The 13858-nt window shown below is 39.9% G+C and overlaps 1 protein-coding gene across 3 annotated transcripts in view; it reads left to right on the top strand.

Moving 5' to 3' along the window:
- LOC122671984 (DEAD-box ATP-dependent RNA helicase 20-like) overlaps positions 1–12990 on the top strand; it is a 40403-nt gene extending 27413 nt beyond the window's left edge. Inside the window, exons 8-15 of one of the 3 annotated variants that reach the window (XR_006334425.1) lie at positions 2278–2376; positions 10981–11076; positions 11152–11283; positions 11379–11453; positions 11773–11862; positions 11976–12050; positions 12292–12555; positions 12771–12990. Coding sequence is in view for 1 of the 3 variants with exons in the window: in XM_043869487.1 (XP_043725422.1) it covers positions 2278–2376; positions 10981–11076; positions 11152–11283; positions 11379–11453; positions 11773–11862; positions 11976–12050; positions 12292–12468 (744 nt within the window). In the remaining 2 variants the exon portion in view is untranslated. Of the gene's footprint in view, positions 1–2277; positions 2377–10980; positions 11077–11151; positions 11284–11378; positions 11454–11772; positions 11863–11975; positions 12051–12291 lie in introns of all 3 variants that reach the window. The other 2 variants (XR_006334426.1, XM_043869487.1) reach the window with 2 other exon arrangements.
- The last annotated feature ends 868 nt before the right edge of the window (positions 12991–13858 follow it).

Genomic DNA, 13858 nt, shown 5'->3' with positions numbered 1-13858 from the left:
CTCTCTTGGGTCTGGGTTTAAAATTGGGTCATGTTGGTCCAACCAGGTTATTGTTACTGCATCAGGATGCTGTCAATTTTCTAACACAAGTCACTGAAACACATTCATCTCCTTGTTATGTGGAAATGGAGCATAGATGCCTTGGAACGAGTGGCGAGAACATAAAAAGGAAAAATCACAAAATGAGAGGTTCACTGCTCAAGCCACTATCACAACACTTGAAATGAATACACTGGTCCTGAGCTAAGCATTCATACGGAAAACAAATGAACCTTTGGCAAGATTTTCAACCCCAAACAAAATGCCTACCTTTTTCATAACATCTTTGTCATTTAGAAGGTAAGTAGAGAAATTCTGGTCACAGAAGTAGTGGTAGCATGGTTTCTCTAGGTTGGCACCTGATGCATTCTACTAACCTGTTAGGACAGATTTAGGAAACTAGCCCATAGGACAGAATTGTAGTGACCCAGATTTAGAGAATAATAGGGCAGAAATAGAGGATCAATAACTAAAGGACCAGACAACTGATGAGGCTGAAAAGCTGGTGTAAGGCTTGCATATACCTGCTATATTCGTGGCTAAAATATGGTAGAAAATCAATGGTTGGATTGAGAGTAATAAGGTGGACAGAAAATAGAAACTTTTCAAAACAAGAACAATTTCCAAGTTTGAGTTTTCACTTTTCACCCACACAAACACTATGTAAGCTGCTGAAACCAAGGTAAAGATGAAGAGAAGAAAGACGGAAGAAGGGATATGACCTGGCTTCACCACCAAGGCCTACGGGAGGCTACACCACCACCCAACCTAGGATTTACCACCTCTGGCTTGCTGCTGAATCACCACAATAGCATGCACCTCACAAATGAGAACTCAATAGAGAAATAGCCAAAACCGTGGAGCTTGTACTCCCTTGCTTGTATTTATAATATGTCATTGCTTGCTACAAAAATTAGTAACTCTCCATGTGTAGAAGAGTGCTTGGCTCCCAAGTAAATTAAAAAATGGTAACCCTTCTAGAAGGGAGATCTGACGACTATTATACAAAAAGGAAAGAACCAAAATAGCATCTACTAGTGGCTATTGACTACCAACTAATTAGCTTGCAAAACAGAAGCTAATCTCCAAAATAGAAACTAAAGAAGTAAATTGCCTATAGAGTATTCCAGCAACTTGTCTTCACACCAGGGTCCACATATGACTTCTAGAACAAGAACCAAAACTGTGGACCACTTTATGGCCCGGTCCTCAAGTCGTGGGCTCACTGTTGGGCCTGAACTGCATCAGCACCCCTTGAGAGGAGGCTCTGAAGAGGTATTTTTTGAGTTCCTTTATCTGCTACTTGGAAGCTCAGCTGGTGTGGAAACTTTGGGTACTTGCATCTTTCTCTCATGCGGTAAGTTTTATTTCAAAGCATTACAGCATGTGGCACAACCCACAGGTTAGTTTTGGTTAAGAATTAGATGGATGATTGAGAATAGGGGAATAAAAGATGGAGTTCCAATATGAAATTTGATGCATGGTCAATTGACTGGATCCTTTATCTATCCAATGGCTTGAGTAGCAGTATTAGACCTTTGCTGGTTTGGTGGCCGAAAATAAAAGGGGGAAGGATTCACTAATGGTGGGCCATATGGTTGTGACACATTATGAAATTTTACATATAGATAATCCTAGGGGTGCGAGGAGTGTATTTATCCCTGATGGTCAGCTTGGTCAAATCAGCCCTTCATGTGGCAGAAATAACCGCCATTAGCTGCTTATATGGGAGATGCCTTTCTAGGGTGCCTGTGTAAAAATCTTTTGGCTCCTTCAAAATAAGCTTCTCCATGCATCATTCTTAAAAGTACAATTCTATAACTGGACGAACCCATTACTGTCTCTCCCTTTCAACTTCAACCCAAAAGCGAAAACCCATAATAGTATTTAAATCTATGATTGTCTCACAGATGGGTCCTGGCCAAAGACGATTGGGTCAAAGATGCCTTTCTCCTCTGACCTGTGTCCTTGCCTTTCAACATGGGTATAACTCCTTTTTAGGCTCTCAACTCTGTTAACTTCTAACTTGTTATTAGTATGTGACTCTAAGTTTTTTGATGTTTCGGTCTAATTTCGTAGTATTTGAAGTTGAATCTAATATTTGCACACTTGATTTTGGATTTAGCTCCCTCCTCGACAAACATCTAAACATTTTTCTTGCCAATTGAACCTGTTGTGAGTAATTTTTTGCCCAATTTCTTTCTATTGACAACCCGTTGTTTTTTGGTGTAATTTTAGGAGTATCTAACTAACCCTGTCCAAGTAAAAGTGGGCAAAGTAAGTAGTCCTACAGCAAATGTATCTCAAATATTGGAGAAAGTCTCTGAAAGTGAAAAGGTTAGCTCATCTCAACAACTCTAAAAGTATTACAAATTTAAAGTTTTCTGCACTTTTTTTTAAGCATTTAATCTATTTTGTTGTCATTTATTTTTTCTATCTACCATCTAATGCCCCTCGGTATGTTGCAAGAATATTTGTGATTGATAATTAAATAATTTATTGTAATTTTCATTCTCAAATCCGTTTATTGCCAACGTTTATCCTTCAGGAATTGTCATTGAGTTTTCTTAAATCTTTAATGGAAACAAAATATTTTCTTTTTCTGTGGATCTCTTGCCTCCTGGTTATAATCATCTTTTGTGATATGTGAATTCCTGTTTATATACTAAAAAAAAAAAGATTTCAAGGCTCTTGTCCTGTCTCCTGTGTTCTGTATGAGTGATGTAGTATTCTGACCCATGGAAATGTAATTTATTATAATTTCTATTTTGGTGTTGGAGATATTGTATGGAGCAGGTACTAAGTTACTTGGCTTGTGAACAAGTGCCTAGCGCACTTGGTAGCTTGAGGTGCGTAAAAGCCCATTGCTACCAGGAGGTCTTGGGTTCAAGCCACCTGGTTCACATCTTCCCTCCCCCTTTACCTATTACAAAAAAATAAAAAAAAATAAAAAGTTACTTGGCTTATTTTCTGACTGTTTGAAGGATTGGTAAAATCTTTCATTGACTTCTTGTCTTTATATCAGTTTCCTTTTGTTTTTCTGCTTTTGTTGATATCAGATGAGATAGTTAAAATCTAGTTTCCCCGAACCAAAAATCAGATGAATCAATCATGCTGGTGGTTCATAAAAACAAGTATTTAATCCTTTTGCCTCACAATATTTGCATGTGTTGGTTGAACCATGTTGTCTACAGTGTTAACACGAGCAAATTATTATACTGGAACCGAAGCCTTGTTCCCTTTTTAGAGAAGCTGGTGTTGGGACATTATTGTGAACTTAAATCACGGCGGATGCTTTAGATGGCAGGAAATTTGAAGAGAAAGTAGGCAGTAGTTGGCTCAAAATGCTTGTTGGTTTGAAGTGTTACAAAGTAAACTGGATTCAGTTGGGCTTTTTAGGAGCTTTATGGATAATGATTTGGCCCAGAAGTATCTTTATCATATTTTGTATATTATTGCTGAAATTCATTAGAGGGCGGGCCTTGACGCAACGGTAAGGTTGCTCCATTGTGACCATGACCAAGTGGTCACTGGTTCGAGTCTGGAAACAGCTTCTTTGCAAAAGCAGGGGTAAGGCTGCGTACATTATGACCCTTCCCAGATCCCAGTGTCGGGAACCTCGTGCACTGGGTACGCCTTTTTTTTATTGATGAAATTCATTGATCATCATCTGTAGGAATGAAAGATTATCTGGATTCGAAATACAACACATTGAATGATATATTAATAAGCATCAAGGTAGTGTTCTTTAGACTTTATGTAGACCGCTGGACTGCTCATTAAATGATATAGGAATTATAATCTAGTTGAAAGTTAATATTTTTAACCTGAATGTTCTAGCTTTTTTTTTAAGGAAAAAAAAGACTACACATCACCAACTTGTGAACTTTGTCATTGTCACAAGGTTCTGCTCTCTTGCTATGTGGTAGACATGGCTGGACGGTGGTGGGTCCATGTAATGTAGGACCTCACACCCATCTTGTTGATCAAATTTCATCAAAAAACTAGTGCCGGAAGTAGCTAAAACAGAGTTTAAATTTCCATAAAATTACAGGAATATCACACATGATTATGGAATCTAGTGCCATTCTTGTTATTTTATGTCAAATTTGGATTCACTTTTAAGCTTACTCAAATTGATTTGTGCTGAAACTTGACCACTAAGATGGGTGTGGGGTCCTTTATTGTATGGACCAACCCTTGTTTGCCACTTTGCAAGTTGTGACAGACAGTTCACAAGCCCTTGTGATTTTAGACATCTTTCCTTTTTGATCTATGAATGAAAAACATTGTAGTTTCTGTTGAATAATGTAAACCAGAATACCGTGGGGGGTATTCTGGTCTTTTGGGTGTTTTATTTTATGTTTTAAGTTGTTTTGAGCACTGCCTAGCTATGTCGGCTATGGCAGGGCTATTTTGGTCATGTAATTTCATCATTAAGAGTTATAAATAAAGAGCTCGACTGATCACAATCGATCATTCAAGCATTCTCCAATTTCTGGTTTTGATAACATGGTATCAGAGCTATCTTCTCTGATCTAGGGTTTTCAAGACCTATCCCCTCCATCGACTTCTTCTCTTTCATCCCCTTCATCGACTTCTTTCCTCTCTCTTCTTTCTCTTCCTTTGGTTCTCTCAATTCTTCAAGGGCAGCACTAATGAGGTGATCCTGTTATGGTTCGAGTGCTGCCCTCCATTCCACCTCAGTTTTAATGCCACAAGTACAAGATCGATAGCTGCTGTTTTTGCCTCTGCGATTTTTTGCTGCTCCTATTTTTTGGAAGATTGACCCTATCGACATGGAAGGTTAATTGTTCACTTTTGGAGCACCATCGGCAGACCTTTGGACATCATACATCACATCTGAATTCTCCCAATTTGAGGCCCTCAAGTTCCAGCCCTTCTCTCCTATTATCGATCTCAATTGTTAGGGTTATTTCAAAACCCTAACACCTTATCGATTTGGGTTTTTTGGGCTACTATTTGGGAAGATTTTTTTTAGGGATAATTCCCTGATTATTCTGCTGCAATCGACCTTGGTTTTCAACCCCACTTGCTGCAGTTTGTTGAAGATCAGATTTTTTTCATAATTCAAGAATCGATATTTGCCTGGCTGAATTATGGGTGACTCAGAGATAACCTCTGCTGCTTCTGGAGGAGATCAGACCAGGAATGATTTCCTTCCCTATGCTGCTGCCATCAAGCTTGATGGTACCAACTATCTTATTTGGGCCAGATCATTATCCCTGACTGTGGCTGGTAGGGGACTCACTGGCCACCTTACTGGTACCACCAAACAGCCCATTGAAGAAGGTGCTGCTCGTACTAAATGGGCAGCCACTGATGCAATGGTGATGTTCTTTGTTCTGAACTCCATGACCACTGACCTCTCTAGTCAGTATCTTCTCCTTGACACTGCTACTCAGATATGGACTGCTGTAAAGGTTACTTATGGTCGTTCAGGGAGTGGTGCTCAAGTTTATGAGATAAGGAAAACTCTTCAAAACACTACTCAGAAGGAGATGACAGTCACTAAGTACTATGCTGCCCTCAAATGTTAATGGCAGCAATTGGATCACTATGCTCGATTTCAGCCTACCACTGCTGCTGATATCACTGGAGAAGGTTGCATGGCGACCTACGCCATGGCGTCCCTCTTTGATTTCTTCTTCCTGTCTCTCTTTCCCTCTTCGATTTCTTCTTCCCTCTTCAATTTCTTCTTTCCCTCTTCGATTTCTTCTTTCCCTCTTCGATTTCTTCTTCGATTTCTTCTTTCGCTGTTCGATTTCTTCTTTCCCTCTTCGATTTCTTCTTCGATTTCTGAATTTTCTTCTTAAAACTTGAGAAATAATAGAGAAAAAATAAAACATGGCTTGAGTATACATCTATTAAAACATTAAAAATAGAGAAAATAAAAAATAAAACATGGTCGGGTTGCCATGGCGGGCGACATGTCGATATATCGACGTGACACCCCTCCACCGACTTGGATCGCCGTGACGTCGTGACAACTATGATCTGCTGCCCCTACTACATCTGTTGCCAATTTAGGTTCCTTCTTTGCCCGTACAGGTATTTCCTTTGCTGGTCGTTGTGCATCAGTAGTTTCCACTCCTTGGATCATAGACTCCGGAGCTACTGATCACATGACAGGTTCCTCCAGTCTTTTTAACACCTACTTTCCTGCTTCTGGTAAGGACAAAGTTAAAATTGTCGATGGGTCCCTCTCCGCCATATCTGGGAAAGGATCTGTTGGCTGTTCCCCCTCTTTAACATTATCTTCTGTGTTGCATATTCCCAAGTTTACCACTAACCTTCTTTCCATTAGCAGTATTACCAAATCTTTAAACTGTAAAGTGACCTTCTTTCCTACTCATTGTGTTTTTCAGGAATTGGACTCGGGGAAGACGATTGGATCGGGTAAAGTGCATGGCGGATTGTACCTGCTTGATGGAGATCCTGCATCTACTTAGGCTTTACCTTTTAGGCTTTGTTCCCCAGCATCATTTTCCTCTGAATTACACATATAGCACTCTAGACTAGGACACCCCCCTTTAGGTACTTTATCTACTTTATTTCCAGCATTAAGTAATACTTGTAATAAAGAAGATTTCTTTTGTGTGTCTTGTGTCTTGGCCAAACAGACACGTTCCAACTATCCAACTTCTAATAAAAGATCATCTTCTTTATTTCATGTTGTTCATTCTGATGTGTGGGGTCCTAGTAGAAAAGTTTCTCTTTCGGGTCATCGGTGGTATGTCACCTTTATTGATTGCCATTCTAGGTTCACTTGGGTCTATGCACACTAAAAGTGAAGTTTTTTCATGTTTTCAGCACTTTCACCAACTGGTTAAAACTCTATTTAATGCCACTCTTCAGATTTTAAGGAGTGATAATGGGAGAGAGTATATGGAAGGTCAGTTCCAACAATACTTGGCTGCCCATGGCATCCTTCATCAGACTAGCTGTGTTGATACTCTAGCCCAAAATGGTGTGGCTGAGAGGAAGAATCGCCACATCTTGGAGGTAGTTCGTGCCCTTCGGTTTGCCCGTAATGTCCCTTCCATTTATTGGGGGGATGCTGTCCTTACTGCAGCCTATTTAATTAATAGGCTGCCTAGTCGGGTCCTTCACTCTAGACCCCTTATTGAGCTCTTACTTGGCTCATCCTCCTTTGTTGTTCCCCCTAAGGTTTTTGGTTGCGTTTGCTATGCCAGGGATATAAGGTCCCCGGGCAAACTTGACCCACGTAGTCTTCGGTGCATTTTCTTAGGGTACTCTGCTACACAAAAGGGGTACAAGTGCTATCACCCTCCCTCCCGCCGGACCTTTGTCAGCATGGATGTTGTGTTTCATGAGAGTATCTCCTACTATGTGTCCTCACCTCTTCAGGGGGAGAGTGGTAGTGAAGATGTGTTGACTATAGACTCTCCACCTCCACTCCAGTCTGTTTATAATGAGTCTGAATCTGTTCCTGTTCAGCCTACTTCTGGTCCTACTTCTAGTCCTCCACCCGAGTCAGGGGGAGAGGTTCCTGTACAGAGGGAGATAACCTCCATTCAGGGGGAGCAAACCACTCCAGCTCAGACTCCTGTCTAGAGGACCATTAGTGAATTTCAGAGGATGATTGATGCTAGCAATATGAAGACCTATGCAAGGAAACATAAGCAGGTTCAATCAACTGTTGCTCCCGTACCCATTCCATTGCCAAACCTGGATCCAAAACCTGCCTCTCCACCTGGTAATGCTCCTTCTCCTGAGTTACCTATTGCCCTTCGCAAAGGTGTCAGGTCTTGCACTCAGCATCCCATATCTCATGTTGTTTCATATGATTTCCTTTCCCCATCATTTCGTGCTTTTATTTCTTCTCTTTCTTCTGTTCGTGTTCCTAACAATTGGCAGGAAGCTCTATCAGATGGAAAGTGGAAGGCGGCCATGATGGAAGAAATGGAGGCTTTGAAGAAAAATAACACATGGGAGCTTGTGGTTCTTCCACCTGGGAAGAAAACCGTTGGATGTAAATAGGTGTTTGTGGTGAAACAGAAGGTGGATGGCACTGTGGATAGGTATAAGGCACGACTCGTGGCCAAGGGTTTTACTCAGACATATGGCATTGATTACCAGGAGACCTTTGCACCGGTTGCAAAGTTGAATACAGTTCGTGTGTTGTTATCATGTGCAGTTAACCTTGGTTGGGATTTGCAGCAGTTAGATGTTAAAAATGCCTTGCTGAATGGAGCATTGGAGGAGGAGGTATATATGGACATCCCACCAGGGTTCTCCTGTGACAGATAAAGGGAAAGTGTGCTGACTAAAGCGTGCACTATATGGGCTGAAACAGTCACCCAGAGCTTGGTTTGGTCGATTCCACAAGGTCATGATTTCTGTGGGCTATAAGCAGAGTAATGTTGATCACACACTCTTTATTAAGAGGGTTGGTGAAAAACTCACTGTTCTTATAGTCTACGTTGATGACATAGTGGTTACCGGCAATGATGGTGATGAGATCAGACAGTTGAAAACCTTCCTTGACCAAGAATTCGAGATCAAGGATCTAGGGAAATTGAGATACTTTCTTGGGATTGAAGTGGCCAGATCTTCAAAAGGCATATTTCTCTCCCAAAGAAAGTATGTCCTAGACTTGTTGGCTGAAACAGGTTTGCTAGGCTGCCATTCTTCGGATACTCCTATGGATCCTACTGTTCGGCTTAAGGAAAATGAGGGTGAGCCTGTTGATAAAGGCCGGTACCAAAGGCTTGTAGGGAAGCTGATTTACCTTTCACACACTCGTCCAGACATTGCTGTTGCTGTAAGTGTTGTGAGTCAGTTTATGCATAATCCTACACTTCTCATATGGAAGCTGTTTTTCGTATTCTACACTATTTGAAGTTAGCTCCTGGGAAAGGCATTGTTTTGTCTTCACATGGTCACCTACGGATAGAAGCATACACCAATGCTGATTGGGCAGGTTCTGCAGATCGGAAGTCTATTTCTGGGTATTGCTCCTTTGTAGGTGGAAATCTGGTCACCTGGCGTAGCAAGAAGCAAAATGTAGTTGCCCGTTCTAGTGCCGAAGCTGAATTTTGAGCTATGGCACAAGGCATTTGTGAGTTATTCTGGCTTAAAGGTTCGCTACAAGATCTGGGTATTCCTATTCGTCTTCCTATGATGTTGTACTGTGACAACAAGGCTGCAATCAGTATAGCACACAACCCGGTACAGCATGACCGTACCAAGCATGTTGAAGTGGATAGACATTTCATCAAGGAGAAATTAGAAGATGGGCAGATTTGTATTCCCTTTGTGACTTCTTCTGATCAGCTTGCTGATGTCTTCACCAAGGGACTGCCTGGAAAGTTATTTCATCCTAATCTAGTCAAGTTGGGCATGGTCGACATCTTTGCTCCAACTTGAGGGGGAGTGTTGAATAATGTAAACCAGAATACCGTGGGGGGGGGTATTCTGGTCTTTTGGGTGTTTTATTTTATGTTTTAAGTTGTTTTGAGCACTGCCTAGCTATGTCGGCTATGGTAGGGTTATTTTGGTCATGTAATTTCATCATTAAGAGTTATAAATAAAGGGCTTGACTGATCACAATCGATCATTCAAGCATTCTCCAGTTTCTGGTTTTGATAACAGTTTCGATATTGAAAGAGACATCCATTTGGTGCAGGCTGATTAGATCAGTCTGTGGGTAATGGGCCGAGAAGAAAATAGGGATGGAAAAGGGAAGGTCCTAATCTACGGCTGCAATTTTGTTGAGAAAGATGGACAAATAGACCTGTCAGATTATGTTGGACAGATCTGATGGTCAGATGAGGATAAAAAAAAATCTCGAATCGAACAGTCTGATTTTAAATAAACAACTACCATAATTTAGCATATTACTTTCCAGAATAAACTAAGGAACAAAAATAGCGTTAACTGTTGAAAACTTTAAATCGATGAGGAGGTTGTTGGGTTGAGGGAAGTTACCAACCAGAAAATTAGGCTAGCTCAATAGGAGAGAGAAACAGAGCTCGCAAGCAACAAACTTACCAAAATATTCAATGGTGTCCTTTGAACTCAAATCCATCAGACGGGGGTGGTTACGTATTTATAGATTTAAAATTCCTGACTCTCATACAGACTCCTAATCACTCTTTTTACTCTAAATAAAAAATAATCAAACTCAGATTATAACTCTCATTAACCTGATATGTAACATTAGAACTCTTGGACAACTAAGACTAATTTTCTAAACTTGGAATCTTGACATACGACCCACAACTATAACTAATAACTTAATAAAATACTAGTTTTCGTGTACCTCCTCTAGACCTATGCTTTGGGCTTATTATTTCAGTCCATTGCAATTAGAAATTTCAAAAACTAAATCTGGGCCCTTTTTTTTGAATCAGAACCTCATTAGACCGTTAGCAACTTTTTATTAAAGTGTAGTAGCTTAAAATTGAGTCCAAAGGAAGCCATTTATTCTGTGCCTGTATTTTGCATCTAGAATGATTTCGAAAGAAAGCCTGTCTTTTGTTAGCAAACATTAAGTCAAACAAACAAACGCCAAAAATAAAATAAAATAAAATAGAATAATTAAAAAAAAAAAGAAAAGAAGAAGAAAGAAAGTGTAATAGCTATGATGCAAGCAGGCCTGTCTTTTGTTCCTTGCTTGAGTTGCTATGTGTTGCTTAAACAGTTTTTTTTACTTGTCCATTATTGATGAAATTTTTAGTTATCTCCTACTCTATTTAATTGTTTTGTGTTTATGGGGCACTCCTTGTTGATTGATCTGCATCTTATCAAACAACCCAGTTTATCTACCCAATATTTAAATTGAATTAAATCTATTTATGCTTTAGAAGTATCTAGAAAGACTTCCTTGTTGATCATGAGGATGGTTTACTTGCTTTAGTGGGCTGAGCTATAAAAGTTTGTTATTTTGTGCAGATTGATCGGCTTCTAGCTTTGCTTGTAGATGAGGCTTCTCAGGCAGAAAGATCTGGCCATCCACAACCCCTGACCATTGTTTTTGTTGAGAGAAAGGTATTGCGGCTAAATATTCCACTTTCATTATTTAATAATATAAATCCAAGATTATGATTGTATTTACCCTTTCAGACTAGGTGTGATGAAGTCACAGAAGCTTTGGTAGCCCAAGGTTTGCATGCTGTTGCTCTTCATGGTGGCCGTAGCCAGAGTGAAAGGGAGGCAGCTCTTCGTGATTTTAGATCTGGTGCTACCAATGTTTTGGTATGTTCCATTGTGCAGCAGAGATTCGGTCAAGAACTCTTAATTTAGTGACTAATTGCATCCTTATTATAGCTTATGTTGTGCGCTTTGTGCAGGTTGCTACTGATGTTGCTTCTCGTGGTTTGGATGTAACAGGAGTTGCTCATGTTGTTAATCTAGATCTTCCAAAGGTATGTTTACTGCAAGCAAAAATCTTTCGTTGTTGCTGATATGAATCTAAATTCCAACTGGTAGGACTCTGCAAGGTTACTAGAGAAACATTCGAAGTTCTTCTCAATCTTGGATTCTCCTTCCTGGAACCTGTGCTTTCATTTGCATAGTAGAAAGATATTTTTTTCATACTCTTGTCAATTCATCTCCTTGTGTAGAAATATTTAATGTAGTATTTCTCCCACTTTAGACAACCATCTAAGCATTGTCTTCCACTGTATTGAGTTCTATATTTTTCCTGTGGAATATTGCCTCGAACATGCAATGTGGTTATGATAGGCAATGGAGGATTATGTTCATCGAATTGGAAGGACGGGTCGTGCTGGATCTACAGGACAAGCTACATCATTTTATACTGATCGTGACATGGTGTGTTCTTTGTCTTTTGATTTTATTTTTCCATTCCGTGATTCCTTTTTTTCATGCACTTGGGAATATTGACATCCTTTTAATACCAGTTTTGTGGTGTTCGAATCTTGTAGTTCCTTGTGGCACATATAAGGAAAGCAATTGCAGATGTGGAATCTGGAAATGCTGTGGCATTTGCAACAGGGAAGGTATGTCCTTTCTCTACTATGCTTTCTTTCTTCTTCTTTCCCTGTACTACGTTTCTTCTGCACTTGACCATCTCCTTTTGCTTTCCTGCAGTAGTGCATTTTTTTGTTTACATTTTCATTCCTTTTGTTTACTTTCCTATTTGTTCTGCAGCTCTCATCCTGAAAGAATAAAATTACTTTTATCTGCATACTTATATTCCTTATCAATGGTTTTGTAAAACTCTGACTGGTATTATTTTAGGTTGCAAGAAGGAAAGAGAGAGAAGCTGCTGCTGCACAAAGAGAAGCAAAGCTTTCACTATCGAAGCTCTCTGTGCTGGGTCCAGCATCAATAAACATTGAGGACAAGTACAGGTATATGTTAACCCCAACGATCATGAAGAAGGAGGGCGCTGCTGATGATGCTTGGGACGACTGAGATAAAATTCTGTCTACCACGTCGTGCTTCAAAGATGTTTCATGTACTTCATGCTTGAGGCTCCAACCATCATTAACAATAGTTAAGGTTCGTCTCTCCCCTCCTGTCTTTTGTGTTTCTGTTATTTTTATATGGTTTTGGGGTTTCTCCTTTCTGTGACCAACTTATTAGTCATGGATGCAATGAGCTTCATGAAAGCCATCTTTCTATCATAGCTCTGACCTGTTTAGCGTGTACTCTGCATGTCTCTGGCTGTGTATTATAAACCGTCTGGTTGGTGAGAAGAAATTGTGTTTTCACAGGTGTATGACTTGTGGCTTGGGGGACTTGCAAAATATTTTGATTAGAAAGCAAATGTAATGTAAGTCCATTTACGTTTATATTTTCGTCTGAATTTTTTAACCAATTTTTGTTAGCATGTATCAAGGATTAATCTTTTGATATTATCTAGGTGTTAGTAATAGTGGCTTATATTCAGAGCATGTTGTGGTTGGATCTTAGTAAAGAAACTTGTCAGTTTGGAAGAAATGTCTCACTGATGAATAAACTAAATGTTTACGAGGGAGACGTGGATTTCACAGGGTATGGATTATTGACATCAAATTTAAGATTCAATCAAATATCATCCTATATACTGGCATGCATCCCTATATTAGCTTGCATTCTATTGAATGTTCCTTTAACTTAAAAGCTTTATTTTGCTTTGGTGTGATATGTGTTTGAGTTGAAATTTGACATGAGTAAGGGACCTTGGTGTTTTAACTGCCTTACAAAATTTGGGTCCGAGCCAAGATGACATGTGTGTCGAATATTTGGGCTGTGCAGGAAGCCCTTCTTGGGTGGCTTGTGCAGCAAACGAATGCTCAAATATTTAAATAGGAATGTTTTTTTGGGATGGCCTGTCCACAGTGGAAACGATGGATGGGTGCTTAATGTTGGCGAGTTAGATGAAACTGTGCGCATATATAGACCTCAAGGCCCCTTCACATGTCAAGTTTTAGCTTAAATGGAGATGGCGAAGTGTCAAAGTATTGGGGAATCAAAAGCTGTCAAAAGGTGGAAGCCAATGCTTGGATTTATTACAGGTTTGCATGCCAAGTCATGGGAGGTTATATTATTGAATTGATTATGAAAATATAAAGTACGATACTTGGTGCATGAGGCTCCTGCCACTGTGGGTCTGGGAAAGGTCATAATGGAGCAACCTTATCGTTGCGCGGAGGCCGTCCTCTTGAGTACAAAAATATAAGTGCCCAAAAAAAAAATGGCCTATAGGGGTGCATTTCCTAAAGGCGAAAGTGTTCCTTCACTTGAAGGAAGAATAATCCCTACACCATTAGTGATGTCACCATGTGGGGAAAAAGAGTTGTCATAAACTCCCACTAATTGC

This window comes from Telopea speciosissima, chromosome 8, assembly GCF_018873765.1.
Source record: "Telopea speciosissima isolate NSW1024214 ecotype Mountain lineage chromosome 8, Tspe_v1, whole genome shotgun sequence".
In the NCBI taxonomy this organism is placed as follows: Eukaryota; Viridiplantae; Streptophyta; class Magnoliopsida; order Proteales; family Proteaceae; genus Telopea; species Telopea speciosissima.
The sequence above is the reverse complement of the archived record's forward strand: the minus strand, read 5'-3'. Positions and strand labels throughout refer to the sequence as shown.